At 55.4% G+C, this 26,872-nt stretch overlaps 1 protein-coding gene across 1 annotated transcript in view; it reads right to left on the bottom strand.

Moving 5' to 3' along the window:
• PEBP4 (phosphatidylethanolamine binding protein 4) overlaps positions 1–26,872 on the bottom strand; it is a 209,587-nt gene that overhangs the window by 6,382 nt on the left and 176,333 nt on the right. The window contains exons 5-6 of the mRNA XM_028160609.2: positions 6,387–6,432; positions 3,917–4,030 (exon numbers count right to left, since the gene is read on the bottom strand). Of these exons, the coding sequence (XP_028016410.2) occupies positions 3,917–4,030; positions 6,387–6,432 (160 nt within the window). The remainder of the gene's footprint in view (positions 1–3,916; positions 4,031–6,386; positions 6,433–26,872) is intronic.

Below are 26,872 nucleotides of genomic sequence, written 5' to 3'. Positions count from 1 at the left end.
ATTCGGGCTCCGTGAGCTTCAGCGCTCTCCTCTGTTGGGAATGTGGTCGAGCCTGAGCCACGTGAATGTCCCCTCCTCTCTCCGCGCGCTACCCTGGGTGACACACACATCCATGTGGCCCACTTCTGTGCCCGCGGCTCCTGCAATGGGGCCTCGAACGTGCGGCTCCTGGCATTGCTGGGATGAACATGGAGGCCTTTGCGGATCAAGCAAAGCATGGTGGGGGAAATGGCGCGCACAGGAAGGAGCTGTGTACAGGCAGGGGAGGGAGGTGGGAAGGACGGGTGTCATAAACCAGAAGCAAGATCATTCCGGATCCCCTTCCAGGGCCCTTGCTGTGGTCCTAGCAGTCCAGTCTCTGATTGAAGGCCTCTTCGGAGCAGCATGTGGGGTGGCTGGGTGAGTCAGGCCTGACCCCCGCTCCCTGCATCTGTCTAGCAGAACTTGGACAAGGGGAGAGTGTGGTAAGCTGGGAGCAAATCTGCTCAGGGTCACTCAGTGGTGACCAACTAGTCCAACCCCTTATGCTGATGATGTAGAAATCGAGGCCCAGGGATGTGAGGTGGCTTGTTCAAGGTCACACGGGAGTGTGGGTGTCAACATCCCCCATTTACTGACCCCATGTATGTTGTCCTGGAGTCACAGAACAAAGAGGAATCCTGGAGAGGGTTTCAGCCTTTGGATCTGAGTAATACCCCCTCCCCTCTTAGCCATGGTCGGCAAACTGCGGCTCGCGAGCCACATGCGGCTCTTTGGCCCCTTGAGTGTGGCTCTTCCACAAAATACCACGGCCTGGGAGAGTCTATTTTGAAGAGGTGGCATTAGAAGAAGTTTAAGTTTAAAAAATTTGGCTCTCAAAAGAAATTTCAATCGTTGTACTGTTGGTATTTGGCTCCGTTGACTAATGAGTTTGCCGACCACTGAACTAGAGTAATCTCACACTCCCTTCTCATCCTAAACCTGCTATTCATACCTAAATCCCAGGGAGGGAGCGACCCAACAGGACTGGGTCAAGTTCACTGTCTTCTATGGAAGACAAGTTACCTGGCTCCTGCAGGCGGACCTTTCCCCTCCAGTCTGGAGAAGCTGTTCCCGCCTGCTCCTCCAGGGGACACAGTGGCTGGTTACACCACTCACACCCCAGGACACACGGCTCCTTCCACTGATACCTTCCCATGGAAAGAAAACCAGACCAGGGCGAGCCCCAGGGCCCGTGCCCATTGGCAGGGCTTCACGTCCAGCCTGTGCAGCTGCTTCGGAGAGCGCCAGGCCTTGTGGAGTCCCCACGTCGTGCAAGGGCTGCTCCTGCTTTTGCAATCACCCCAGGTCCCGCCAGGCCACACATCTCCATGCCCCTGGAGCCTCCTGTTCTCTTCCTCTGGCCAGTTGTGCCCACCAGTCCAGCTTAGTCAGCTCTGGGGAGTGCTTTGTGTGTTCCTTCTCCCCCGGGCATTATCTCGTGCTCTCCACCGTACCCATCAAAGTCACACCCCTGCCTGGCTTTTGAGAACCTCCACCGCCTTCCTCCGTTTTCTCTTTTCATCTCCATCCTGGCCCCTCGCAAAGGGTTCTTCTTCTCACTTTTTTTTTTTCTTTTTCTTTTTACATCTTTGCATCTGCAGGCTTCCCAGCTCGGAGCTCCCTCCCCTCTCTCCTTCACTCAGGGATTCAAACCTCCTTCTTTTCCAGTGCCCAGCCCAGGCCGTACCTGATCCTCAGAGCCTCAAGGCCACATAGATTTGTAGATCATCTAGATCCGACCCCTCATTTTCTAGATGAGGAAACTGAGGCTCCGAGAGGTTAGTTGACTTGCTCAAAAGTCAAATCACTAGTTAGAGACTGGCATCCAGATTTCCTCCCCCGCGGTGAGATACTTCTGCACCCTTCCTGGCTGAAGAGGGCATGTGTCCTGCAGGGAAGGGGATCCTAGGAAGGGACGGGCCAATCCCTAAGACTACACCAACCGCCACACACACACAATTAACTGCTAAATTACAGGCTGCCCTACATTGTTAGGTGTTTCCAAAGTTGATTGTCAGACCCTTGAGGGCAGGGAACGTCCACAGTGCCATCGTGTCCTCTCCGGGCCTCTGGCACAGCGCGGGGCCCGTGGAAGGCATCACACGGCGGAGCTTTATTTGGGAGGATAATCTTCCCGCCTCCATACCTGGCGGCAAACAAACAGCAGGGAAGCCAAAGGTACTCTGCCCTGATGCAAGTCCAGTTCCAAGCGCTCATGTAGATGAAAGGTGGGTGGCGGCAAGGTGCACAAGAAACCCTGGCTTTGGCAAAGACCCAAGAGGAATAATAATGGGTTTCAGGCCTGATAGGTTTCCAGCATCCTTGCCTGCTTCCTTTCAGAGGAAGAGCTGCCGTGTTTTCTGGAGGGTGGGCTGGGCTCAAACCTCAGGCCCCACCACGGCAGGGGTGGGAGAGTGTTCGGCACACACCCTTCCTCCTTTGCCCTCTTCACGGCTCCTCCTGGCGTCGCCTAATGCTCTCTCCTGCCCCCTCTGTCCTGCCCGCAGAAAGCACTTGATCCAAGGGAGGCTCCTTCAGGGGACTGTCTGAGCCTTGTCCGGCCCAGGGCACCACCCAGGGACCCTGAGGGCTAACGCAGGACTCCTAGGCACTGCCTTCCTTCCTGAGACTCCCTTGTGTGGGGGAGCAAGGTCGGCTCAGGTGCCAGTTCCCAGCCCCAGAAACCAGGTGGAAGGGGCTTCATGACGTCTTAGGTGAGGCAGGGGTCCAGGAACAGGGAGAAATCGAGCTTGGCCTGGGAAAGATGCGTTTCTTTCTTTGTCGCCAAACTTCAAAGCGTGTCTTTGGGAAAGCTCTCGAAACAGATTTACAGATTGGCGAGGAGCTGAGGGCACCTGAGGAGGGTTCACCAGTGGAAAGGTTGCCCCAGCTCGGCTTCCGGGGTGGCTGGAGCCTCCTGTGATTGGCGGCCTCCGCTCCGCGAAGGGCTCCATGGCTCAACCAGGGCCTTTCTGGGCTCTGTCTCCGCTCCGCTGGGGCCTCGGGCAGCAGGTTTGTAACAATGTCGTCGCCGGCTTCCCAGTGGGTGGAGGTTGCTCAGGGTCACTGGGTGAGAGGAAACGGCTGACGACGCCCACTCACCCTCCTGCCAGCCTGGGGGATGTGCTCTTTGTACTCTCAACTTGGCATTTGTGTGTTCCACATTATCTGCCCTTCCCTAAAATGGGGGCGGTGGTAGATGAACAGGAATTGTTCTATGTCCCATTCTCCTGAAGAGAAATGGAAGGCCCGGAGAGGGGCTGTGGCTCACACAGGGTCCGGAGGAGGAGCGAGGCCGGGCAGGCTGGGTTAGCCATTGGGAAGCTACGGGGTGGGTGGGGGGTTCTCTCCAGAATGCCAGGAGGGCTGCTCGGAAAGCTGGTGGAGGGGCCATGGCTGGGGAAGTCTTTGCCCCACCACTGAGATGGCACCAGGCAGACAGAGCAATTAAAGGCCAATGAAGACAGACCGGCAGGGTGGCATTCCAGGGCCCTCTTGCCCAGATCAGACTCAATTACAGGGTACAATTACCTGCGAAGTGTTGTGGGGTAGCTGCCTGCACATGCCATTCAAGGCTGCGGGGGAGATGCTTCTCTCCCGGGCTCCAGTTACTCCCCTTGAGACCCGACCTAATAGACTCCCCTTACCCCCCCCCCCCCCCCCATCCAGCTAACGCCACCATCTTGGTCTATGGGACTTATTTCTGTGGAGAGACTATGTCTGACACCAGCATTTCCTTTAGGACACTTATTCCAGTTCACTCCCAAGAAACACCACCCTTTGACCTTAGCCTTCAAGGTTCATGGGTAGAGGTCAAGGTCCTGACTTCCCCATTAATGGAGTATCTGATCCATCCCAGAATTCACGCGGGCTTTGAAGGATGGGGAGGCCTTACCTAGAGCTGCGTTTTCTTCTGGAAGGAGAGAGATGGCCTTTCCTTCCTGGAGATAGATGGAGAACTGGTAGCGATGGAAGCCACTTTTGGGTGGTGGGGTGGGAGGCTGGTAGGCTATGGGCAGAGAAGGGAGAGAGGGTGGGTTCCACATGCCACAGGACCCAGGAGCTCCTGGATGCTCTGGGCACGAGGAAAAGAGAATCATTTGTGCCTTTCTTGGTCCCAGCTGACCCTCCTGGGGTCCCAGATGGGGGCTTACCCATTGCGCACCATTAGACTTGTCTTTGTCAGGATCTCATCCGCAGAAGCTTCATTTAAGAAGCACATTTTTGGGGATGTGGGGGGAGGGGGAAGAGGTGTGGTCTGTTGGAAGATTTCGGGTGCGGGTGGGCACCTGGGCCTTTCTGGGCCAGTGGGTGTTGTCTTTTTTTTTTTTTTTTTTTTGCTTTAGTCTATCCTGATAGATTTCCTGCCTCCAGAGAAACCCATCTTCCTCTGAGTACACTTGGCAGTGGATTTTTATTTATTTTTTCAGCATTTCCTTATGAACTCAATCCCCAAAGAAGTCAATTTCTTGGCTGGATCCGGAGGATCTGGAAGTGGTTACGGGGGTGGGTGGGACTCGGTTCAAAGGTTTGATCCTGGAAGCTGTAGGACCTGGGGCAATGGGAACCAACTCAGGCTCTTCCGGGGGAGAAGGCCATCTCCCTCCCTTTCGCCCCCTGCACGGGGGGGGGGGGGGGGGGGGGCAGATCTTTCCTGGGAGGAAAGCAGGGGGAGGGGACATCTTTTATCCTTCCCCCAGGACTGTTCAGGCTGGACGGGGCTGTTCCAGCAGGGCCTCCTTCCAAGCATGCTGTGCCTCTTCCTCTTCCCCTCACTCTCTTCATCTCCCTCTCCTAGGAGCCGAGAATTTTCCTGGGGGTGGGTGTTAGCAATGAAGATGCCGGAGGGAGGGAGTATCGGTCCTTTATGGCCACCTCCCTCTCCTGAGCATTAGACAAGAGCCACTTGCCGCTTGGAGCTGTTGGAGTGTTCCTCACGATGCACTTCCGGCCAGGGGCCTCCAGCTTGCCCGCAGCCAGGGGATTTCCTAACTATTCATCTCTCCCTGAGTTTTTGGATTGCATCAGATGTGTGTACAGTGTGTGTGTGTGTGTGTGTGTGTGTGCGCGCGCGCGCGCGTGCAGAGTGAGAACAGCACAGGCTGTTCCAGGAGCCGTAAGGGTTTGTATATGTGGGGTCTACGCTGGGGCAGGGGCAGGTGTTGGGGGAGTCAGGGTGCATGTGTGCTGAGGCTGTTTTGGAGGGTGTTTGCCAGTGTCTGTGCAAATGTGAGCAAGTCAGTGTTTTTTTTTTCACAAACATGGCCAGTGCTGAGAGACTTCTGAGCGTAGGTGAGGGCCGCAATGTCTCTTTGCGTGCGTGGTGTGTGGAGGGTGGAGGTGGCCGGGCCAGCTTTTGGCAAGGAAGGTGGGTGTGAGGGTGGCCGAGTGAACCTGAGGGTGGGTATACCCCATGCTGCCAGAGACTGGTGGCCATGATTCCCTGTGGGTAAGGCTGGAGTTGTAACTCGCTGGTTCTATGCAGCTGGGAATTAGCCTCAGGGGAGATGGAGCCAGAATCCCTTCACTAGGGAGCTTTCCTGAAGAACTCCCTCGGAAAGGAGAGGCGAAAGCAGAGACGGAAGCAGAGATGAGAGCCATGAGGAGGAAGGGAGGGCACACAGGTTCGGCCACTTCTCGGGGGCAGGCCCTGGCCAAGTGCCTCCCTTGTGACATCCCTTTAACCCTCCCAGTACCTTGGTAGGGTGGGTGTTTTTGCCCCTTTCTGGGTGAGGTAACTGACAGTCAGTGGTGGAGCTGGGGTTGGAATCCAGGCCTTCCTGGTGCCTGAGCCGAGTTGGTTTCCAAAACCATGTGGCTCTGTTGGTCGTTTTGCTCAGCCCTTTGCCAGAGGCCAGCTTACCCCCGGGGAATTCCCTGTTAGTCAGTGGAGGGCCTGCTCTTGCAGCCGGGATCTGAGAGGGAGGGGGACCTGGTGGGGAGGATGGGGTGAGAAGAGGAGGGCCTCAGAGAAGAGGGAGGTCCACGCAGCCACGTGCAACCACGTCGTGGGACTGGGAGCAGGAAAGAAGAGAGGTAGGCGGAGGGAAAAGCCGCCTGGGTGCTCTCCCGGAGACCCCTGCATTAATACTGGCTCCTCACACCAGCTGTGGGGCACGGGGCCGGTGGGTCTGTGCTTCAGTGCCACTCTCTTTAAAATGGAGATATTGATGGCAGCGACTTGAAAAGGAAATTGTGAAGATTAAATCAGAGCGTACACGCAAATGCTGGGATCAGTGCTTTCTTTGTACGCTGTGAAGCATCAACATGAAGTTGTATTCTTATCTGGCGATCATCATCGTTGCCCTGGCTGCCGGGGGTGAGGGGGTGAGGGGGTGAGGGGCGCGTTGTAGGGTCTTACTCACTTGTTAACACCTTGCCCTGTATCGTCCCTTCCTGCAGGTAAACGCCCTGAAACAAGAGACAGGCATGGGTGTGGGTTACTCCTGGGGCAGCAGAAGGCCACGCCATCACCCTCAGTCCCAGTGGGCTCTTTCTCTCAGGGGGTGGGATGGAGGAGGATGAAGACCCATGGCTGTTTCGGGGAGACGTTGCCAGAATGAGCCGTGGGATTTAGAATGGTGCCTCTGGGGAACTGGGAAAGGGGGGGCAGACAGACAAACTGAGGATGGCCTGGTGGTGAGGGGTGGGCCCCTGATCTCTGGAGAGACCCAAGAGGACACTTCCTGATGGGCTGCCCCACTCTTGCCATCTGCGCCCCCAGACTAGGCACAGGACACACTCCCAGCTTGTGCGGTGTGGCCAGATCTGAGGCAGGGGCTGACAGTCCTCAGAGGCCTGCTAAGTCAGACCATCCTTCGGGCTGGCTTTGGGCCTCGGAACAGGAGGCCAGTGACTGCCTGAACAACCAGGAAGGGGAGGAGGAGGCCTGACTCGGAGGCAGCCTCTTCCCTAGCCTCCACCGAACTCAGCCCGTACTCCCCAGGAAGAGTCTGTGGCTGCTGGGACAGCCTCAGTTTCCCTCCTTTCTTTCCTTTCCCTCCCTTCTCCCCTCCGCTCAATGTCTGTGGGATAATGAGGCGATTCCGGGGGCGGGTGCTAATTAATGTTTGTGCAGGACTGGGAGATGCTCAGATGAAAGGGACTGGAGCCCGGCTCCTGGGTCCGTGCCACAGCTCGGGGCCCCGGGCCATGCCAGGGAGCCCTGCGGCCCCGAGGTGTGGGGTTTTATAGCCTTAATGATGGTGATTAGCGAGGCTCTTCATGGATTCTGCCAACACCTAACTGTGCCCTGGACACCTTTCCACCAGGCCCCTCCTGGTGCAGCCCCTGCTCCTCCCTGGGTGGTGGTAGTGGTGGGGGATGGGGGGCTCAGGGTGGTGGTGGGGGGATGGGGAAGAGCAGTAGGGGGCACCGAGGGGGAGTGTGAGATTCCACCTCAGTTCTCTGTGGAAACATCTCAGTGACCCAACCCCTAGTGCGGTTTGCTTTCTTCAAAACGAAAGCCCCGCCCCCTATTCTAGAGACCCCCATCTCCTCTCCCCTCGGCTGCAGCTTGCCCACCAACTGTTCTCCTTTGGGCTGCGTGTCCTTTGGGTGGCGAAAGGACGGGAGACCATAGAGAGACGGACCCCTCCACCTTTGGCCCCTCCCCACTTTGCTATCTTCACCCCACGCAGGTGAGATCTCTCTCCTTGGGCATCCTTCCGCCTCCCTCACCCGAGTCCTGCCTGCTCAGGTGCATCCAGGCAGCCTTCACATTCCGTCCCTCAGCGCAGCTCAGCATGCTCTGCCTCTGCCTTGGCCCTCTCAGCTCAGCTCCCCGACTCCCCCAGTATTGGGTCTTGCTTTATCCAGGGCTAGCATGAGGCCCAGGTGTGGCCAGGGGCTGAGATGCCGTAGGCACCAGGATGGAGGGAGAGGGTTGGGGAATGGAGGCTCCTTGATACCCATCTCTCCTAGGAAAGGAGCTAAGGCCTGAGGCCTAGCAGCCACTTTCCTGAAATAGCTCTCTGGCCTCCCTAGCAAGGTCGAGAGAAGGGGGCTGAGCCCAGGGAAGCCCAGCAGGCCAGGCCCAGCCCAGCTCTGAGCTCCCAGCCTCCCCCTCATTCCTTCCCAAGTCAGTCCAGCCAGCGGTTTGTTTAAATAAAACAATAGCAACCTAAGCTGGCTGTTTCTTTTCAATTCCCCACAGGCTTGGGTCCCACCCAGAGTAATAAACAGGCCTCTCTCCTCTGTGTGGAGCGGGAGGGCGGGGGTGGGGGCTGGGCCCGTAAGGTCAGGGAGTCAGTGTGCAGAGCAGTGTGGAAAGTCTGATCTGCAGCCTTGGTCAGGGTGGGAAGGCTCTCCTCCCCTCCCTTTCCCTCCGGGGAGTCTTTTCTCATCAGCTGGGGCCAGCTCCTCAGACACACACAAACCCTGGGACTTGTGTAAAGCCAGCAGCCCTTCCTGCCGCCCTCACTGGGCCCGCTGACCTAAGCTCAGCCGAGGCAGCTGCGGGGGGTGGGGGGGGGGGCCCTGAGCAGAGAGCTTCAATGGCCTTCAGAGGCTTTTCGGGTCTCTCTGGAGCTTGTCATATGGAAGGGGGAGCGGGGAAGGAAGGCTCTGAGGAAGGATGGAGTGTGTGGTCAGTGTGGCTGGTATTTGCTCTCGTTGGTTTGAGCATCAGTAAGCCCCCTTTCCTCATTGTTCTGTTCTGGGGCCTAAAATATCCACCATAGAATCAACATCTGGGAGGAGCCTTAGGAAACCAAATTCAAAGGGTGAGAAAGTTGAGCCCCAAAGAGGTCAAACTCCTCCTCCAGAGCTGCAGGAGCAAATGGGAGAGTCCCAGAATGTTCTAGGAAGAAGGGGCCTTCGACCCTTGGACCTTTGAGACCCACTGACTCAGGGTCTCATGCCTTTTGACCTGCAGTGCTGTCTTGTGCTTTTGTTGTTGCTGTTTTTTAGTTTGCATCCTTGTGTGTGTGTGTCTGTGTGTGTATGTGCTTTTTCTATGCCATCATGACAATCCCATCACTTCTCTAGGAGGCTTTAAAAAAAAACCCATTATTAAAATACACAGATATTACCGGGAAGGCTGGGGTTATGGTGGAAATGGTTGCCCCTGCATCTCTATGAAACATGAACTCTGCTAAAGCATCTTCGTGGATTGCAAGATCACATTTAGCCTGAGATCACCTTTGAAAGCTGGACATCTCTGGGGATGGAAGGAATGCAGGGGTGTTTCCAGAGGGCAGAGGGAGAAATCTATTCTTCTGAGAACTTCTCAAGGAGACTGGGCCGAGGAAAGTGCCCTGAGAGTGGAAGATGAGCCCAGCATTTGAGGGACAGACCCCAAATCTGTTACATCTGAGCAGAGAGGAGCTTTGGAATGAGAGCCTGCAGGAGGAGAGGGGCTGCTGAGAGCTCATCTTGCTGCCTGACCTGGACCCCTACCCCTACCCCCCAGCTATGCGGCTGCTCTTTAAGGTGGGCCCTAGCAGACAAATCCTCCTAAAACAGGTTGACATTTTCAAAAGCAACTTGTCTAAATGGTAAGGTTTAAAAAAGGAAATAATTGCAGAAATTGTAGAAATAGCTTTCTTTTAAAAAATATTTTTATTTATTTCGGAGAGGAAGGGAGAAGGAGAGGGAGAGAGAGAAACATCAACGATGAGAGAGAATCATTGATCGGCTGCCTCCCTGCACACCCCCTACTGGGGATCCAACCCACAACCCAGGCATGTGCCCTGACGGGGAATTGGGACTCGAACAGTGACCTCTCGGTTCATGGGTGGACACTCAACCACTGATCCACCCTGGGCCTGGGGAAATAGTCAGCTCTCTGATCCTCAAGAGCCCTGACATGCCCAGGATGGTTTTGCAGGGCCATCAGGACAGGCGCACTCCAGGTGTTCGGGCTCGGGCGTTGTCCTGGGCCCCCCTAGGTGTCAGGGATGGAGGAGCTGGAGAAGGCAACTCCTCTCCTTATCATGAGATTTCCTCTCCAGCTCTCTGATGCCTCAGAACCCGCTGCTTCTCCGTCAAGATGGCTGGGAACTGGCATGAGAGATGCTTAAGAAAAGTTGGGGCTCAACCGATAGTCGTAGCAACTCCATTCTTGGACCAAGGTGATGCAGGCGGTCTTGTTCCGACTGACTTGTCTCAGGCACCGGCCCCACCACTATTACCTTACACTGGTAACGAGCTTCCCGTGCTCACCCCGCAGGGCACTGTCCGACCGCTGGCTCTCACGGCCGTCCTTGCACGGGAAGGGCAGAGATCGGTCTCCCCATTTGACTAAAGAACCCAGAGAAGCTTCTCAAGGGCAGGGGCTGCACCCTGCCCATCTTTGTAGCCTGTAGGGTGCTGTGCACGTAGTTGGGGTAGTAGGCAATCGTTGATGCCCTGGCCTGTCCCCTGACCCTTGCCCTGGCAGTGCTTACCAGCTCCACTTCCAACCTGCTTATCCTGGCCGGCCCAGGCCCCAGAGTTCCCTGAGCGGATTGGTCCCTGATATATTAAGCACTTGGAGAACTACCAACAGATAAGCCGACTAGATAGAAGTCACTTCTATTTGTTGTTTCTTGTCCCTATGGGGCTAGCCAGACAGCTCCATTTTCTGAGAATTGAGTGTCCAGAGACACCCCTCCCTCCCCAGGCCTGGGGCTGCTGTAGGTAAGGGCTCTTTGAGACGTGGTGGCCGGATTTGTGAGGTCTGGTGGATGGGGAAGGGGCCTGGCTCAGCGCAGGGCCCAGCAGGAAGGTCGGCCCCGTTTCCTCATTTCGCTTCAATTACCTACAGGCAGCTGGCCGCCCACCTGGGTGTTGGTGAAGGCCCCAGGTACTTGGGCGTGCTGACCCCCGAAGCGGAGGGTCAGCTGCACATTTCCTTGAGTTTGAGGGAGATGATTTAATCTCTTTACCCACCTCTTCTTCTTCCCATCTGGACAGGAGGATTCAATCACTTCGGCCTGCCCGCAAACCCGTCAGAGTGGGCAGTTCCACTTTTTGACCTTTAGGTGGGGGCCCATCAGAAGAGTCCTGAACTTGAAAGGTGAGGTACGGAAAGAAGTCACGGAGATAAGGGAGAGTGGAGGGAGAAGTGAGCAAAACAGAGCACTTGGCAGTGGGGGCGGGGGGATGAAGACACAGGGAAAAACAGAAACAGAGTTCCCGGCTCTGGGACACTGGCACCGAACGAGAAAGCTCCTTGCTGTTTTGCACAGCTGCCTGCAAGCTGCCAAGTGGCAAAGGAGCCAGCAAAAGGCACAGGATTGGAAAGTGCTACCCAGCAGTCTGTGTGTTCTGCAATTAACAAGGGCTAAGTGAGTGGAAGGCACTGACAGCTCCCGCTCAGAGAGCCCCCGGGGGCTAGCACCAGCCTGGAGAGGACCCAGCCTCAGAGACTAGTGCCTGCTCCAAGGGAAAGGCTGTGATCAACTCAGTGTATGGCTGCTTTTTTTTTTTTTTTTTTTGCCCCAGGGCCAGGAAAAGGAGGGCCAGCCACTGCAGTGGGTGGAATGGAGTCCGTGGGAAGTGGTGAGAAGAAGGCACAGACCTGAGCCCTCCTGGGAGCTTCTAGACACCAGGATGTAGGACGGCCAATTTGTGCACCAGTTTCCCTCAAGGAGTGTTAGCATCAAAGACCAGATAGGCCTCTTCCTGGCACCGTCATGGGCAGTGGGGGCCAAAATCCGTGAATATTGATTTTAGAATACACCAACAACGGCCAGGAGATTCTGGTATCTTGGCACCAATTGGCAATAGGACTTGTGCATCTTGATTCCTAGTTTGGCGTCAGATCTACTTCCCTAGATCTCCAGATGCCAACATAGGGTGGGGTGTGCTGTGGTTGAGGGGGAATGATCTGCTTCCTGGAGTACACGGCTACCCATGGGAGGGGCTTCACCACACTCCATGACACCGGGTTAAGAGGCATGATTTCCCAAGGCCCTCTGTTCCAGGCCATGTGGAAGTGCATGTGTTCCCAAGTAAGTCATGCTGTCTTACACCTGTGTGTATGTGATAGTATCTAGCAGAGACTTGGCCCCAAGGAATCATGGCTGGGGAGATGGGTCGATAAATGAAATAAATGAATGAGAAGCCCTGTGTTGGAGAGAGAAATATGAATGAGACATGTTTTTATGGTATTGAGGATCTCAGGGTCTAGTAGGACAGATAAATCAACAAAGAAATAACTGTCAAAGGCTTAAATAATTGAAGTCTATAGACCCACAGGTTGAGAACCGCTGCTGTAGAGCCTAAGACCATCGGAAAACACAGATATTTACATTACGATTCATAACAGTAGCAAAATTACAGTTATGAAGTAGCAACGAAAATAATTTTATGGTTGGGGGTCACCACAACATGAGGAACTGCATTAAAGGGTCGCGGCATTAGAAAGGTTGAGAACCACTGCTATAGACAATGCTGGCGGAGTATAGAGGAAGGAAGTTGTAGCTGCGTGGGGGTGGTAACCAGGGAAAGCTGTTGAAAGGAGGCTGTACACTCTACCTGGGCCTTGAAGGATGTGCAGGGGTTTTTCAGTTTTCCAGTGGACAAGATACGGGAGGGGAAGGGCAGCTTAAGTTGACACTGCATAAGCAATATATAAATATGTAAACAAACCGTGAAAAAACAGTTGGGTCTGGAAGAAGCGCAAGGTAAGATTGGGAATGTGGGCTGGGGTTGGGCTTGAACGGCAGGCAATGCTTCTGACTTCTGAGAATCAAAGCTGTCAGCCACCTAAACTTTGGGTCTATAGACCCTGGGCAAAACTGTTTAGTTTTCCAAATGCCCAGCAGCCATGTCCCAGGAGCGTCACCAGAAGGGGATGGTGGAGCTGCCTCTCTGGTCAAGAAAGGATCTGGGGGTGGGCAGGTTTTGGGGCACAGGCAGGTCAGAGCTGGGTGGAGCTGAACCCCAGCACCGTAGCCTCTCTCAGAGCAGGTGAGTCTATGATCCCCAAACCCCCAAACTTCCCTCTTACAAACTGTAAATTTCCCCCCAGGTCATTCAAGTATGATGTGTTCATTGTAAAAAAAAAAAATTAAAAAACGAAAAAATAAAACTAGTAGGAAAAAGACTCCCCTGGACTATCCACATAGAGATGACTGCCTTAAGGACACGCGACTCTCTTCTATGCATCTGGGTCCCCAAGGTTCTGGTCACATAGGTGCCAGCTTCGAGCCCCAGCTCCCCTTCGAGCCTGCACTGGTTGGACTCCCATCTGACCCCCTGTTTGGGGAAACTTGCCCGAGTTACTTTCAGGGTCTGAAGCTCAGAGACTGGTTTGGACCTCAGGAGCCCACGCCTCTTTGACCCTTGCCTGTTGCAGGTCACCCATTCTCTGGCTGTGGCTCTAAGGTTGAGTTAGGAGGAAGGTGGGATGGAGAAAAGGAATAAAGAACACAGTGCAAGGTCTTATTAAACCTGTTCCATTTAGAAATAGACAAGAAATATTAAGATAGGTTGAGAGCAAGTATCATGAGTTGATAGCTAAGTATAATTATTATGCATCAATGTCAGTTTAGACTAAAGACTGCCATTTCTAGGTACAAGGAACAAAAGCTGAAGCTTTTAGCATCAACAACAGTTTGCTGGAATGCCTCATGTATCTGGAATTCTGTAGGGAATTGGGTATTTTTCATAGGCACACTTCCCTGATCTCTTGACTCTGATACTTTTAGTTCCCCAACTCCTTTTATCTTAACTATTTTGGATAATGATTTTATGAAAACACGAGTCCTTGTCTTCTTAAACACACATGGAGAAAACATTGTGTGCCTTTAAACACCACTGTGGTTGTCACAGTGAATAACCGATTTTGCACCCTGCTAAGCACCAGGCTGCAATGCTGAAAAACAGATAAAAAGAATGGCCATTCAGGCTTCCACCTGCTCAAACCTCCTTAGGAGCCAGTAGTTTAATATTTATGTACTAGAGGCCCGATGCACGAAATTTGTGCAAGGGGCTTGGCCCGCGGCAGGCGCCTTTGCCTCAGGCCCCCTCCCCCAGTCCCTCCCCTCTGCCACCGTGGCTTTGTCCGGAAGGTCGTCCGGAAGGATGTCCTGTCTAATTAGTATATGCTTTTATTATTATAGATGAGTGGCCAGTACACAGAGAAAGGAAAATCACCACTTGCGGCAGGCATTCCCCATTCAGCATCTTTACACAAGTGAGCTCACTCTGGCCCCCCCCCCCCCCCCCCGTTTCAGGACACTTTCCGCTAAGCTAAGGGACCCACAGGTGCCCCCACACTGGGAGGGCAGAGGCCCGCTGTCCCCTGAAAGAAGCTGTGCTTCGTGGTCTGATTTCCGGCAGCTGCAAGAACTAGGGAAATCCAGTTGCAGCAGCCCCACTCCATTAGGGGCTGAGCTGCTAACACAGCGGTTCCAAAGGGCAGCCTGGGCTCGGGTCCAGGGTCATTACCAATTAGCTACATGACTTTGGGCAAGACACTTCATTTCTCAGCACCTCAGTTTCTGTTCCAATAACGTGGCCATGATAACGATACCTGCCCCGCTTTCCTCACTGTTGCTGCGAAGATGAAATTAGGAAATGAAATATTCTAAAGCCCCGCAGTGCCGTCCAAGTGCACGGGTCATTATGGCTCCCCTTCCCCGTGCTCAGCGGAGGGAGAAGGGAGCATGGTGGCCAGAACTCATCCTGCGAGCTTTCTTTTGCCATGATGGGCCTAAGGAGTCTCCTGGCAGGGTCAGCCTCATGAGGCTAATGGCTGTGCCGTGGGCTCCGTGGGCTGGGAGGTTACTCAGCTGTGAATGTGGGGCCCGTCCTGCTGGGTCTGCACTCACGCGGTGCGTGGAGCGCATGGTACATAATGTTTATTAATAGGCCTTGATGAAGGGCATTAATATCTCCTAATGACACCATCTGAGCCCGGCCTCCTTCCTTCTCTTGCTCCTTGCTCCTTTCTCTCCCCGCTACCCCATGGAGACACACACATGCACAGACAGAGTGTGACGGACACAGGCGGCTTAGAGGAGGGTCCGGAGAGAGATCCTGGGGAGGAGGGGGCGCTCGGGCGGGGCCAGCCACAGGGGTCAGACACAGGGTCCTGGGCGAGGGAGGAAAAAGCTGCCTGCTCCGCTGTCAGGTGGAAACTTGGCCAGAAACTGCTTGGTGGTGGGAGCAAGGGAAGGAAAACAGTGGCAAGATTTTTCCAAAGCTGGGGGGAAGGGTGGGGAGTGGCAGGGGTGAGAGAGGAGCAGCTGGAGCTGGAGGCCTGGGCTCCTGAAAGGAGGGGAAGGGAAGGAGACCAAGGCTGCAGCTCACTGGGCCTGAGATGTGGGGGCCAGAGAAGGGGAGGGTGGTGAATCACACTCGCTACTCCTCACACATTTACACACTCACATAGACACACGCTCACACTCACACAACACTCGAGAGGTCAAACGCATGCTCACATATACACACACGTATAACACACTTACATGTACATGCACACATGTTCACAAACACACATGCTCACACACTTATGAACACATGTTCACAGACACCCATGCTCTTATAATGAGTGCTCTCAAATATGCACTCATAATGCTCATACACACTCAGACATACATTCACATACACATCCTCACACACGATACATTTACACACATTTGTACACTGTTACACATACACTCACATATACACACTCACACATACACACCTAGACTCATATGCATATACTCAAACATACAGTCACACACACAAGACACAGACACGATTGCGCGCGCGCGCGCACACACACACACACACACACACACACACACACACACCTCTCCCAGGCAGCCTTTCGCTGGTGGGCATGTCAGGGCTGAACATGAGGGGAGCGGGCACTTGGGAAAGGGCCAGCGGTGAGGCTCAGATTGGACTGTGGGATTGGGAAGGGCGGGTGTGGGAAGGAATCGCCAGGCCCCTGGCAGGAGACCAGGACGGAGATGACTGATTAGGACCGAGGTCTGTGAGTAAGAACTGAGCTGGTCTGTTACCTCCCAGAGTCTGAGCGCCAACAGCGGGGATGCAGGAGGAAGGGGGAGCCCTGGGGGGAGCTGGAAGCGGTAGCGCCCAGGAGTACCTGGACCCTGCGCCCCTGCACTCCTCCCGACCCTGTCCCCTCTCCCGACCCTGCGCTCCTCCCCGTGCGGTAGCAGGAGGCTGCAGGTTGGCCTGCTCCCCGCTCCTTGGAGCAGCAGAACAATTAGGAAATGGGTGCAGCTAATCCCCCTAACAAACAGGGCTTAGGCAATTATGACCCAACCAGAGGGGAGAGAGCTGCAGGGCTGCCTCCTCAGGCCTGGCCCTTATCACCTCCATCTCCAGCATGCGGTCTTTCTGGCTGGGTGGCTGCCACCCCAGGAGAGGACAGGAGGAACTGGGGAGGACCCATAAGCTGAGAGGAGGCGACCTGAGCAGACCTTGGTTTCCCAACTTCAACTGGACAAAGGGGCCCGGCGGCCCCCTAGCGCCCCCTGGCCTGGGAAGTGGTACCCCAGGGCTTATACATGGTCAGGGGCCGCTGTTGTCTGGACGGCTCCCAGGGGCTGTGAGAACTGCATGGGGCTCTCTCAGGTTCTATGGAGTAGAGACACCTCCACCGACTGCTTCTCAGAGCGCCTGGCTCAGCAGTGTCCTCTGCCTTCTGCCCTACGAATCTTCCTACCTCCTCCCTTTGTGCCTGAGAGGCGCCCCTCAGCCTCCCACCCCCTCCCACCCTGCTCTCTACGGCCAACCAGGAAATGGGCCACTGTCTCTGGCTGCTCTGCCCTCCTGTGCACCATCTAACATGTGGGTGGCCCTGGAGGACCCAGGCCACAAGGAGGGAGAAGGGAGTAGGGAGGGGGAAGCCAGTAATCATGAGCCCCTCCATGCCTCCTTGGGGGAAGCTGGCAGGAGTGGTGGGAGTCAGGCCCTGGCTCTCTTCTCTGCTTTGTCTCCCTCCTTCATCCTATTTAGGTTCCCATACGCAGCTTTAGTGAGGAGATAAAGCATAATCCATACTTTTGGACCTCCTTTCTCCTTCCCTACCAGAAAGCCCAAGGAAGGAAGGAAGGAAGGAAGGAAGGAAGGAAGGAAGGAAGGAAGGAAGGAAGGAAGGAAGAGAGAGAGAGAGAGAGAGAAGAGAGAGAGAGAGAGAGAGACTTTTTGGAAGAAAGGTTGGGGATCACGAATTTTGAGCTAGAAAAGATGCTGGTAAGATTCGGAGGCTCAGTGAAACCCAATGCTCCTTAGACAGTGTGACAATAAGGAGAAACAGTCAAAATCTCATTCCGATCACATCTTGGTCTTTTCAGAGGGACTGAGCGTGACCTTGGTCCTAGTGGCCCAGCCCCTTGTTACTCAGAGCGGCAGCACCTGGGAGCTCTTTAGAAATGCAGAACGTAGGGCTCCACCCCTGGCCTAGTGAACCAGATTCTTCCTTTTAACCAGAACCCGAGGTCATTCCCATGCACCTTAAGGCCTGAGAAGCACTGCCCCACAGTCCTGCTCTGTGGCCCCAGGTCTCTGGATTGGGCAGGGGGCTCCTCCTTAGACCTGTCGTGCGGCAGGGGTGTTCCCATCTACGCTTTGTCCCTGACCCTGTCCCCTTTCAGGTCTCTTCCAGGCTCGGAAGTACCCTTGGCATCATCCTTCCTGGGGCAGGACCTGGCTGACCTGTAGGTCCTGAGGTGCTCTAGCTCCCAACTCAGATTATTCCACTGGTCAGGCTCCTGGTCAGAGGAGGTGGGTAGGCTGGAGGGGTTGGGGCTCGGCCAGGACCAGGAGGCACCAGGGCTGGTGTGTACATCCTCTTCCCTGCACCCCTCCTTAGAGCTGCGAAAGCACCCCCAGCTCAGTGACTCTTGGCATTACTCCCTGTCTGAGCCTCTGAGCCTCTGGAGCTGGGCAAGGCAGCTGCTCCCCCGGGGACCTGTGTGGCCACAGCTGGGTGCACTGCTGATAGAGCTCCAGGGAGAGAGAGAGAACGAGAGAGACTTCCTGGAAGGAAGATTGAGGATCAAGGATTTTGAGCTGACACACCCACTGGTGCTCCCTTCTCCTGATCACGCTCTGCACTTCCAACCCTATCTGAGGAGAGAAATGGTCATTCCCCAGGAGTTAGGGACCGTGGGAAAGGAGGAGGCAAGAGAGAAAGGCTCTTTCGTGTATCCTGCGGACCAGAGGCGGGCGTGCGAGGTGGCCTAGGTTTGTGGCTCAGGGTCTGCTTTAGGGTCCTGGTCCCAGCAGGAGACCTGCAGCCAAGAGACGTCCTCAGGTTTCTCTCCTCAGAGATGCCTCAGCAAAGCTGCCATCCTGACAAGCTGCCTCGGCCGCGCTAGGGCCCGCGCGGTGGGTCTTCGTGCCCCCGCCTGCCTGTGCCGAGCCACGCTCCTTGGCCTGGGCCAGGAGAACAGCGAATGTGGCCCCCCAGCAGCCTGCCGGGTCCAGGGCCACACAGACGTCAGTGGAACCAGGGCGTGCTCTCATTCTGTTGTGTCACCTTTTACAGTGCCCGCCAGGCAAATGCCAATCTGGGGAGCTTGGCAATTACAATGAAAAAAAACAACAACCGAGACTGAGCTCAATAAACTCCACCCTGACCTCACAGTTGGTCCCATCCATCTCTGGAATGCTTGGGGACTGACATAACCCCGGGGAGAGGAGGGGAGGCCTGGCCCTCTCTGGCAAGGCCGCTGAACCTGGTCACTAGGCTGCCCCTTTAGTAGGTGGTCATCTGTTCAGGGCCACTCCGCTGGGCTCCGTAGGCCAATGGGAAGGTTCGGGAGCCGAGGGCCCTGGCTGCCCCGGGAGCTGGCGCCCGCCTTCCTCCTGGCAGGTGAGGAGCCGGGCTGGGGACAGTAGCAATGCTTGGCTTCCAGCCCCACGGAATCATCATCTCAAGAGTGTGTTGAAATGAGCTTTGCACAACCTTGAGGAGGGCCCAGAAATTCCAGGTGACAGTGCCCAGGGTCACGAGGAGATGGGAGGAAAGGGGACAGACAGGGTGACAGCAGGGAAGAAGCCCAAAGGGGTCAAGGGCCCATGGCCTTGGCTCCACAGTTGCTGACTCCCCAGACTTCTGGGTCCGGGGCTCAGCTTGCCTCCTTCAGTCCTCACCCATGGGGCTGGCCCGCAGGGGCCTTCCACCCGAGGGGTCTGGGATTCTAGGCTGCCAGGCCCATCCCTAGGCTATGGCCCAGGGGGGTGACACAAACTTCTCCCCAGAACTTTTTGTGGTGAGCAGTGAATTGCCCTGGCGTCCTGGGCTGCAGTACACAAGCAAGGGGCCTTTAATGAAGGCAAACGACAGCTGATGAGTCTGCCAGCTCCGCAGTCCTGCTCCTCTCTGTGGGGTCTGCCCACGCTTCGTTCAGCCTCCGTGGCCCGCACCAGCGGAGTGAGCTCCGAACTATTACTACCGAGGCTTCCAGGCCTGATGGGGAAGAGGGCATGCCCCGCCCCTCCTCGGCCTCCTGAGCCTGCGGCCTGTCATGCCTGAGGGGCTGGCTTTAGAGGAGTGGGCTTGCCCCCACTCGCTCGACTCTGTCACTGGGTGTTCCCTGCAGGAAGGGCCGGTGGTAAGGAGAGACCCAACTAGCTGCTCAGTGAGATTTGTGTGAAGGGATCAAATTTAGAGGTAAGTGGGGGCACTGTCTAGACCAGTGATGGGCAACCTTTTGAGCTTGGTGTGTCAAACTTCGCCAAAAAACTGAGCATAACTCGGGTAGTGTGTCACTTTGAGGAAAAAAAAAACTAACTCCAGGACTCTAGTCGCAAATGTTTCATCCTCAGGAGCAGCAAGTGTTTCATCCTCGGCATGCGGCCGCGTGTCATCAGAAATGGCTACGCGGGTCAGTGCTGACACGCGTGTCATAGGTTCGCCATCACTGGTCTAGACAATGGCAGGTAGTTTGCTTTCCAGTGACGGGCGGACGATGGCCTTGAGAAAGCAGCCAGACCATCAGGCCATTCCCACTGTGGGGAAAGGCAGAGAGAGGACGACCGGGGCTAGGGGAGAGCCCCTCTTTTTATCCCACTTCACCTGCCCTGGCTCCTGAGCTCCTGCTAAGTGCCAAGCACTGTGCCATGTGTGCGTGGGGACACGAGAGTAAAGAGGTAATTACAGGTGTGATGGGTTCTAAGAAGAATTCTTACGGAGGGCTGCGTCTGGGGAGCAGGGAGGGCTTCCTGGAGGAGGCAGGAGAAGAGTGGTGCCAGGCAGGGGAACGGGATGGATGGAAAGGCCCCTGTTCCCAGACTCCAGCTACCTGGCCCCGGCTCTTTCAGGGCCTCCTCATTCCCAAGGAGCCCCAGGCCCTGATCATCTCCTCCCTGAGCTGCCTGACCCTCCCCTTGGGCTGCTAGGCTCCCGGGGAAGGAAGGAGGGATTGGGGGTGGAGGCGCAGGAAAGGGAGTGAGATGGAGGCCTAGGGGCTGCTGACCTTCTGGGCAGGTCCCCCTGACGGGAAGAGAAGCAGAACTCCCTTTGGGGGAGAAACACCCCAGTTTCTACTGCAATAAAGAAAGGGCCCGAGCTCTCCCTGCAGCCTGTAATGATGGGGTTGGGGTGTAATGAATATCTGTGTGCTCATAAAACAGGCTAATGACCGCCCTCACTTAATGGACCCCTTTCATCCTCACCTGTTCCCAAACCAGAAGGGACCATCCTGGGGGCTGAGCCACACCCCGCAGCGGTTTGGGGCAGGGGCAGGGGCAGGGGCCAGTTGGTCCCTGAGCCCCAGGACCCTCCGAGGCTGCCTTTTCCTCCTCCAGCTCTTATCTGTTGGAACCAGCCTAAGGAATTTAGGTCGCTGTCTGAGCAGCCTTAGGAAGTGGGCAGGGATGGGGAGGGAGGGAGAACACCCTGATTCTTCAGAACAGTGTCGACACTGGTAACACGTGGTGGTGGTGGTGGTGGCGGCAGCAGCAGCAGCAGAGAGAGAGAGAGAGAGAGAGAGAGAGAGAGAGAGAGAGAGAGAGAGCACATTTAGCACCGCTGGAGGCGCCACGCCCCCTTCCCCTGCCCAGGGACTGATAGGATCGCACAGAATCATCCCAGCCTCAACTCAAACACCTGAGAAGCCTTAGACTCGGGAGGGAGGGACTGGCCTGCTGAATCACCAGCAACACCTGTGTTTTGCTTGGGAGGTCTCCCGCTCCGGGACTAGCCAAGCCTGACCCTGTTTGGCTTCCTGGAACTTGGTGAGATCACAGCCTGGGGTGTTGTGGCTGCAGGCCAGGGTGACCTGCTATGCAGGGAGGATTTTTTTAAGAGAGATACTTGCCCCTGTGTTCCCAGGCTTCACTCAGTGAGGAACTCAAATTGTTCTTTGAGCCCCACCCCCCACCCCAATTTGACTGTAGGAATTGGCCAGGGGAACATGAAATCCCTTGGGATAAAAATGTGTAGTGGAAAGAAACAATCCCCTTGCCACGGACAAGCCCCTGGGTAGTTGCAGGAGGTCTTGGTGACTGGCGGCATCCAGGGGAGGCGGGATGGGCAGATTCAGAGTCCGCAAGCCCCTGAGGATGGAGAGACAGCCTCGTTTGCTTTCCCCAGAGTTCCGGAGCTGCCTAACTGTGCTCTTCTGGTCAGAGCTTGGGCAGGAGCCACGGACCACCAGGACAGGGTCTGCCGGTGGCAAAAACTCATTAATGAGTCAGCCTGTAGCCTCGGTGTTCCCATCTGAGCGCGGGCACAGCCCTGCCTCCAGGCCATCTGTAGATAATTGGGGTCCATGGAGGGCAGAGGATCCCAAGAACCTCCCACCTTCCTCCCCTTAAGAGGCAATGGCCCCCTCACAAAGGAGGGCAGAAAAAGCACTGCCCCAGGTCCCACTTAGCCTCTCAGCCGGGGCAGCACAGAGTGAAAGGAACGCTCAGGGAGGCACAGGTTGAAACCCTGGGTTTGGAGAGTGGGAAGTAACAGGTAGGGTGAGTCACTCAGCATGGGGGACGGGTGTTAGAGAGTTACAACCACCGTCCTAGACACGTGGTGTCGGGCACTCTCCACTCTTTCCGTCTGGGGCACTTGACACCACTGTGTCATTTAATCCTCCTCACAAGGAGGCAGAAAGGGCAGAGGTGATCACCCCCAATTTGATCACAGCCCTGAAGAGCTGAAGTGACTTGCTTGAGATTAGAGTCCCAATCGGAGGCAGGTCTGGGAATGGGGTCCAGGGGTGCTGGCCCGTGACCTAAGCCCCCGACCCACAGTCCAGCGCTCTTTGGCCTACACTACATACCAGAAGGGGCTGTGTTAGGGAAACCCACTCTGAAGAGAAGAGGTGGTTTCTATCCTCGTTGCTGGAATTGCTCAGGCGTCCCCTGATGTGCTCACGTTGGGCTAAAAGACCCGTCTAGACCTTCCTAAGTCTCTCCTGGGTCATGGCCAGGCCTGGGGGCAGGGAACAGGGACAGGCCACTTTCTCCAGCTGAGAGGCCTCTGAGTGAGACCATGGGGGAGGTCTGAGAGGGGTGCAGGCTGTCATTCCTTATTTTTCCGGTCTGGTTCACGCTTCTCTTCTGCCATGACGCCTTCCTCGATAGCCCTTCTCCCACCGCTTCCTCCTTCACACTCTGGCTTGGCTCTACGGTGGCGCGAACCCCACTTGAGCTAGAACCGCAGCGGCCTGATTTTCTCTCCTCTCGCCCTGAGCTCCTCCAGGGCATCCCGTCCCCATACTTCTCCATCTCCTGCTCGCAGTAAGTGCCTGGGGCAGAGGGGAGGGTCTGACACGCACACTGCCTTGTCCATGCGATCCACATCCACTCGTGCCCTTGGTCACCCCAACGGCCCCACAAGGCAGGAAACTGAGGCGGAGGGAGGGCAGCGACCTGTCCAAGTCATTAGGCAGCGGAACTGGAATTAAACCCAGGTATTGTGATTTTCAGACATAATTCTCTTTGCTCAGCTCAATGCTGTCACTCAAATGTTTGCTTAGAAGAATGTGGGAGAAAGTGACAACATGGATTCTGTGTTTATGGAATTGCATCAAGGTGTTGTCCCCAGGCTTGAGTAATGCACCCAACATGTGGCAGGAGAAGCAGCTTCATTTCACTAGATTCCCCTTCCTTCCTTCCTTCCTTCCTTCCTTCCTTCCTTCCTTCCTTCCTTCCTTCCTATAAACATTTGTTTGTTTGTTTGCTGCAGTGACCCGTGAAGGGGCCGCAGGGTCATCCCTGCTTGCTTTGGCCTCCGTGGGAAGGAGCAGGGCCACCTCTCTGGGAATCCAGGTGCTCAGCTGTGGAGCCATCCCGCGCGATGAAGAGCCCTGGGCACAAGGGCTGATCAGTCTGGGGACAGGTTGGGCTTTTAGGTCTGGAAACGCCCAGATGTGTTTTCTGCAGGCCCTGGCTGCCGGTCTGTGATTCTGTTTTCTGGCCCTTCTGGAGTAGGATTGGGGGACAGTGTCAGGCCCCCCCCGGGACTAGGGACAGTTGGTTAGATCTCTGCCACAGGGGAAAGCCACCGGATTTCTCCTCCCCCTCCCGTCTTATTCCAGCCTCCTCCTCTGTCCTCTCCTCTCTCCAGACTCTTTCCCTGCACCCCTCTCCTCCTCTCCCTCCTTCACAGGGAACCCCAGCCCTCTGTCAGGAAACAGCTCCTTCAGGCCATCTGAGCCCCAAGTCTGCTCCTCCTGATCAGCACCTTCCAACAACATTCTGTGACGGAGGCAATGTTCTAGCTCTGACCGTCCCATACAGTACCTGCGGGCCACAGGTGGCTACTGTTGAGCACGTCGGGGTAGCTAATGCTGCCAAGGAACTGCATTTTTAAACATTTCATTACATTTTAATTGATTTTCATTTTAGTAGACTAGTGGCCACTGAACTGGGCATCAGAGCTCTAAATGATACTGAGTGCTGGGCTCCCAGGAGATCCCTGGAGGCACCCCAACCTCTGTCGAGGCCCTGACCCCTCCCCCAAATGCCTTTCTACTCAGTATCCTGATCTGCAGCTTGTGAGAGACCCTAGAGGCCTGGAGCTAGGTGACCCTTGCCACTGGATCTGTGAGACTCAGGGGCCGCTTCTGTAAAATAATGAGGATAATTTCTTGCAAGCTTCCAGGCTTCCTTTCAGCTCTAAGTCCCATGCTTCTTTGGGCCACAGACTGCTCTGATCAGATCTGGTGAGTCAGTTGGAGCAGCAGGACAGGCAGTGTGTGTGTGTGTGTGTGTGTGTGTGTGTGTGTGTGTGTGTATGTCTGCACGCCTGGGAAGGGGGGCTATGAGGGACAGCAGTGAGATCCCAGGGGATCCTGCTTATCGAGCCTGACAGCATCCTGGGATGAAGAAAAGGGTTAAAGGCTCTGTCATTAGGGGAGGTTGCAGCCTGACTACACTGTTGGCAGCGTTTGCCTGCTCCCTGGCTCCGGGCTGTTCCAGTGATGCCCCAGACTTCCTCTTTTGCCATAAAAGTATCCCGGAAAGCCTTCCCACAGAGGCCCCCGGGGCTTTCGTAGGGAATGTGTAAGTGTGTGCGCGCGCATGTGCGTGCTCCCCGCAGAGCTGTGGGCCCCTGGCACTGGAGGGATGTCTGTTCCAGCTTGGGTGGAGGCAGGAGGAGGGGCTTCGCCAGGACCGGGACCCTGGCTTATGCAATGTTTCGCCGCTTAGTCAACTTGGACAACTTGGACCCACTGCACACACCAACTACACTGTGTGCGAAAGGGAGATCAATTAACCTTTGCTGCTTTGCCCCTGTCCAAGCCTCTGCTGCAGATTCCCCCCCACATCAGGAAGAAGGGGGAGATTCCCCCCGAGAGGGCTGTTCTTAGGCTCCTTGGGTGTGATGGAGGCTCCAAGCCTGTGGCTGAGGTCGGAGGGACATGGCCAACAGAGAGAAGAGGCTGCCTTCTCATCTGCCCCGGAAGGTGCCCAAGCCTCCAGGGATCTCAGGTTATAGAACCCGCCTGGCGGAGAGTTGCATCAGAGCGAAACTGCGTGCTAGATGCCTTGGGGGAGAGGGCACCGAGGGCTTGTGATCCTCATTTCCCAACTTTAAGGTGCTTAGGGTCAAATCCCAGTCCTCCAGCGGCTCTGCCCCTCCCCAGCATTCTTCTGCACTAGACTGCACGCAGATGGAGGTGGTCTCTGGGATGAGGGAGGACTGTGTGTGTGTGTGTGTGTGTGTGTGTGTGTGTGTGTGTGTGAATCAGAGGTCACCAGGCTTTAATCAGCCCTGAGTCAGACAGGTGGGTGGAAACAACTTCAGGTAGTCTTGGGGTTCCCCACAAGCAAGAGTTTCCTAGGAAAAGAGGGCCCTGCCTGGAAGCTATGGGGCTCTGACTGCACCCTAAGTCTTTCTCTGCCATCACTGTACACTCCAGGAGAACAGAGAGGCCTCTACAAGTGAGTGATTTAGAAGCAGACCAGCCTGGAGGCAGGGAGCTGGACCAGAGGACCCGTTGGGTCCCTTCTCTGTAATTCCACGCAGAGGACTCACCACATCAATGTCTCTTGGTTCTGCGGACCTACATTGGTCCATTGAAAGTTTGAGGAGGCCTGCTGTTGGGTGGGTATAGAAGGTGGTACCCCACAGAGCTCTGTTGGACTTTCTGAATTTGCTCCAGGGTTTTCACTTCCCTGGAAGTAGGTATGAGAGTGGGGATAGTTGGAAAGGTCTGCAAGTTGCTCTTCAGTTACGCATGGTCTTGGCAAGAAAGCCATGGGGTGTGTTCCTCCATCATTATAGCTGCCGCCAGATTTCCCACAGTACAGTGAGTGAGAGCCTGAGGTCTGGCTGGTTGGCACCTCCCCCCCACATCTCTGGGGCCTCTGTGTCACTCTTTTTGCTTAAATCTGTGGACAAGAGGGCCCCTCTATGTAATGTCAGACGTAGGAGCACAGCTATCTTCCTGGAATCTCTCCCTACCCTGCTAGAGGTGAAACCATGGCTTCCCAGCCCCTGCCTCTTTCTGTCTCCTCTCTTCCTGGACAGGGGAGTCACTATCCAGGGCATGGACACCAAAGGCAGCCTACCCCTCTCCAAGATGATCCCCATTTGCCTCTTGGTCTGAACATGGCCATGCCTTCCCTTCCTTGATCAGATTCCCCATAGAGTTGGGCAGCTGCAGACAGCTGTGGAAGCCCAGGTGAGCCATGGATGCTGAGATCTGAAGGGGGTCTGGGAATCCCTTAGCGAGGCCCACCCTCTGCATTTTACTGACCAAACCATGCGGGGCCCCGGCACCACAGGACCACTTTGGCAGGGGTGGGGAACGTCCAGCCGGAGGGCCGTATAAGGCCCGCGAAATCATTTGGTCTGGCCCTGCCAAGGCATGAGGGTGAGTTGATTAAATGTTTGACCAAATACAGCAGGCTCATTTTTAAGTTGATAATTTCGTATGGTCCACAGATGATATTATAAGTGCCCAAATGGCCCCTGGCAGAAAAAAAGTTTCCCCACCCTGACTTATAGGGTCTAGAACCTCATTTTACAGATTCCTAGTGTGAGATAATTTATAAACAAATTAACTCTTCTTTTTTTCCGCCCAGGGTCTTGAATGGGCAATGGAGCTGGAATTGGGAAGTTTCTCTTCTTCCAAAATCCAGGTGGATGGTTCCGGACACATGGCTGGTATTTAATAAATGACTGTTGATTGACCTGAATCTCTGGTGACTCCTCTCTCACCTTCTGAAGGAAGGAGGGGCTTACCCTGGTAGACCTCGGCTTGTTCCTTCACTGCTGTCATCCTCCACATTTCCACTCTTGCTGGGCAGTTGGGAAGGAGGATGCCGGATGCCCCGTTCCCCCATCCCGAGGGTCCCACTTTGCTCTCTCAGGACTTCCTTCCGTGCTAAGACCTAAGCCAAGGAGTCAGTCTGTACAGCGCAGCCACCCCGACTAACTGTAGAGAAGTAAACAAGATGGTATTGTGCCAGGGGAGAGGAGTTACATCAAAAGTATCTCAGA

This window comes from Eptesicus fuscus, chromosome 6 (assembly GCF_027574615.1).
Source record: "Eptesicus fuscus isolate TK198812 chromosome 6, DD_ASM_mEF_20220401, whole genome shotgun sequence".
Lineage (NCBI taxonomy): Eukaryota > Metazoa > Chordata > Mammalia > Chiroptera > Vespertilionidae > Eptesicus > Eptesicus fuscus.
The sequence above is the reverse complement of the archived record's forward strand: the minus strand, read 5'-3'. Positions and strand labels throughout refer to the sequence as shown.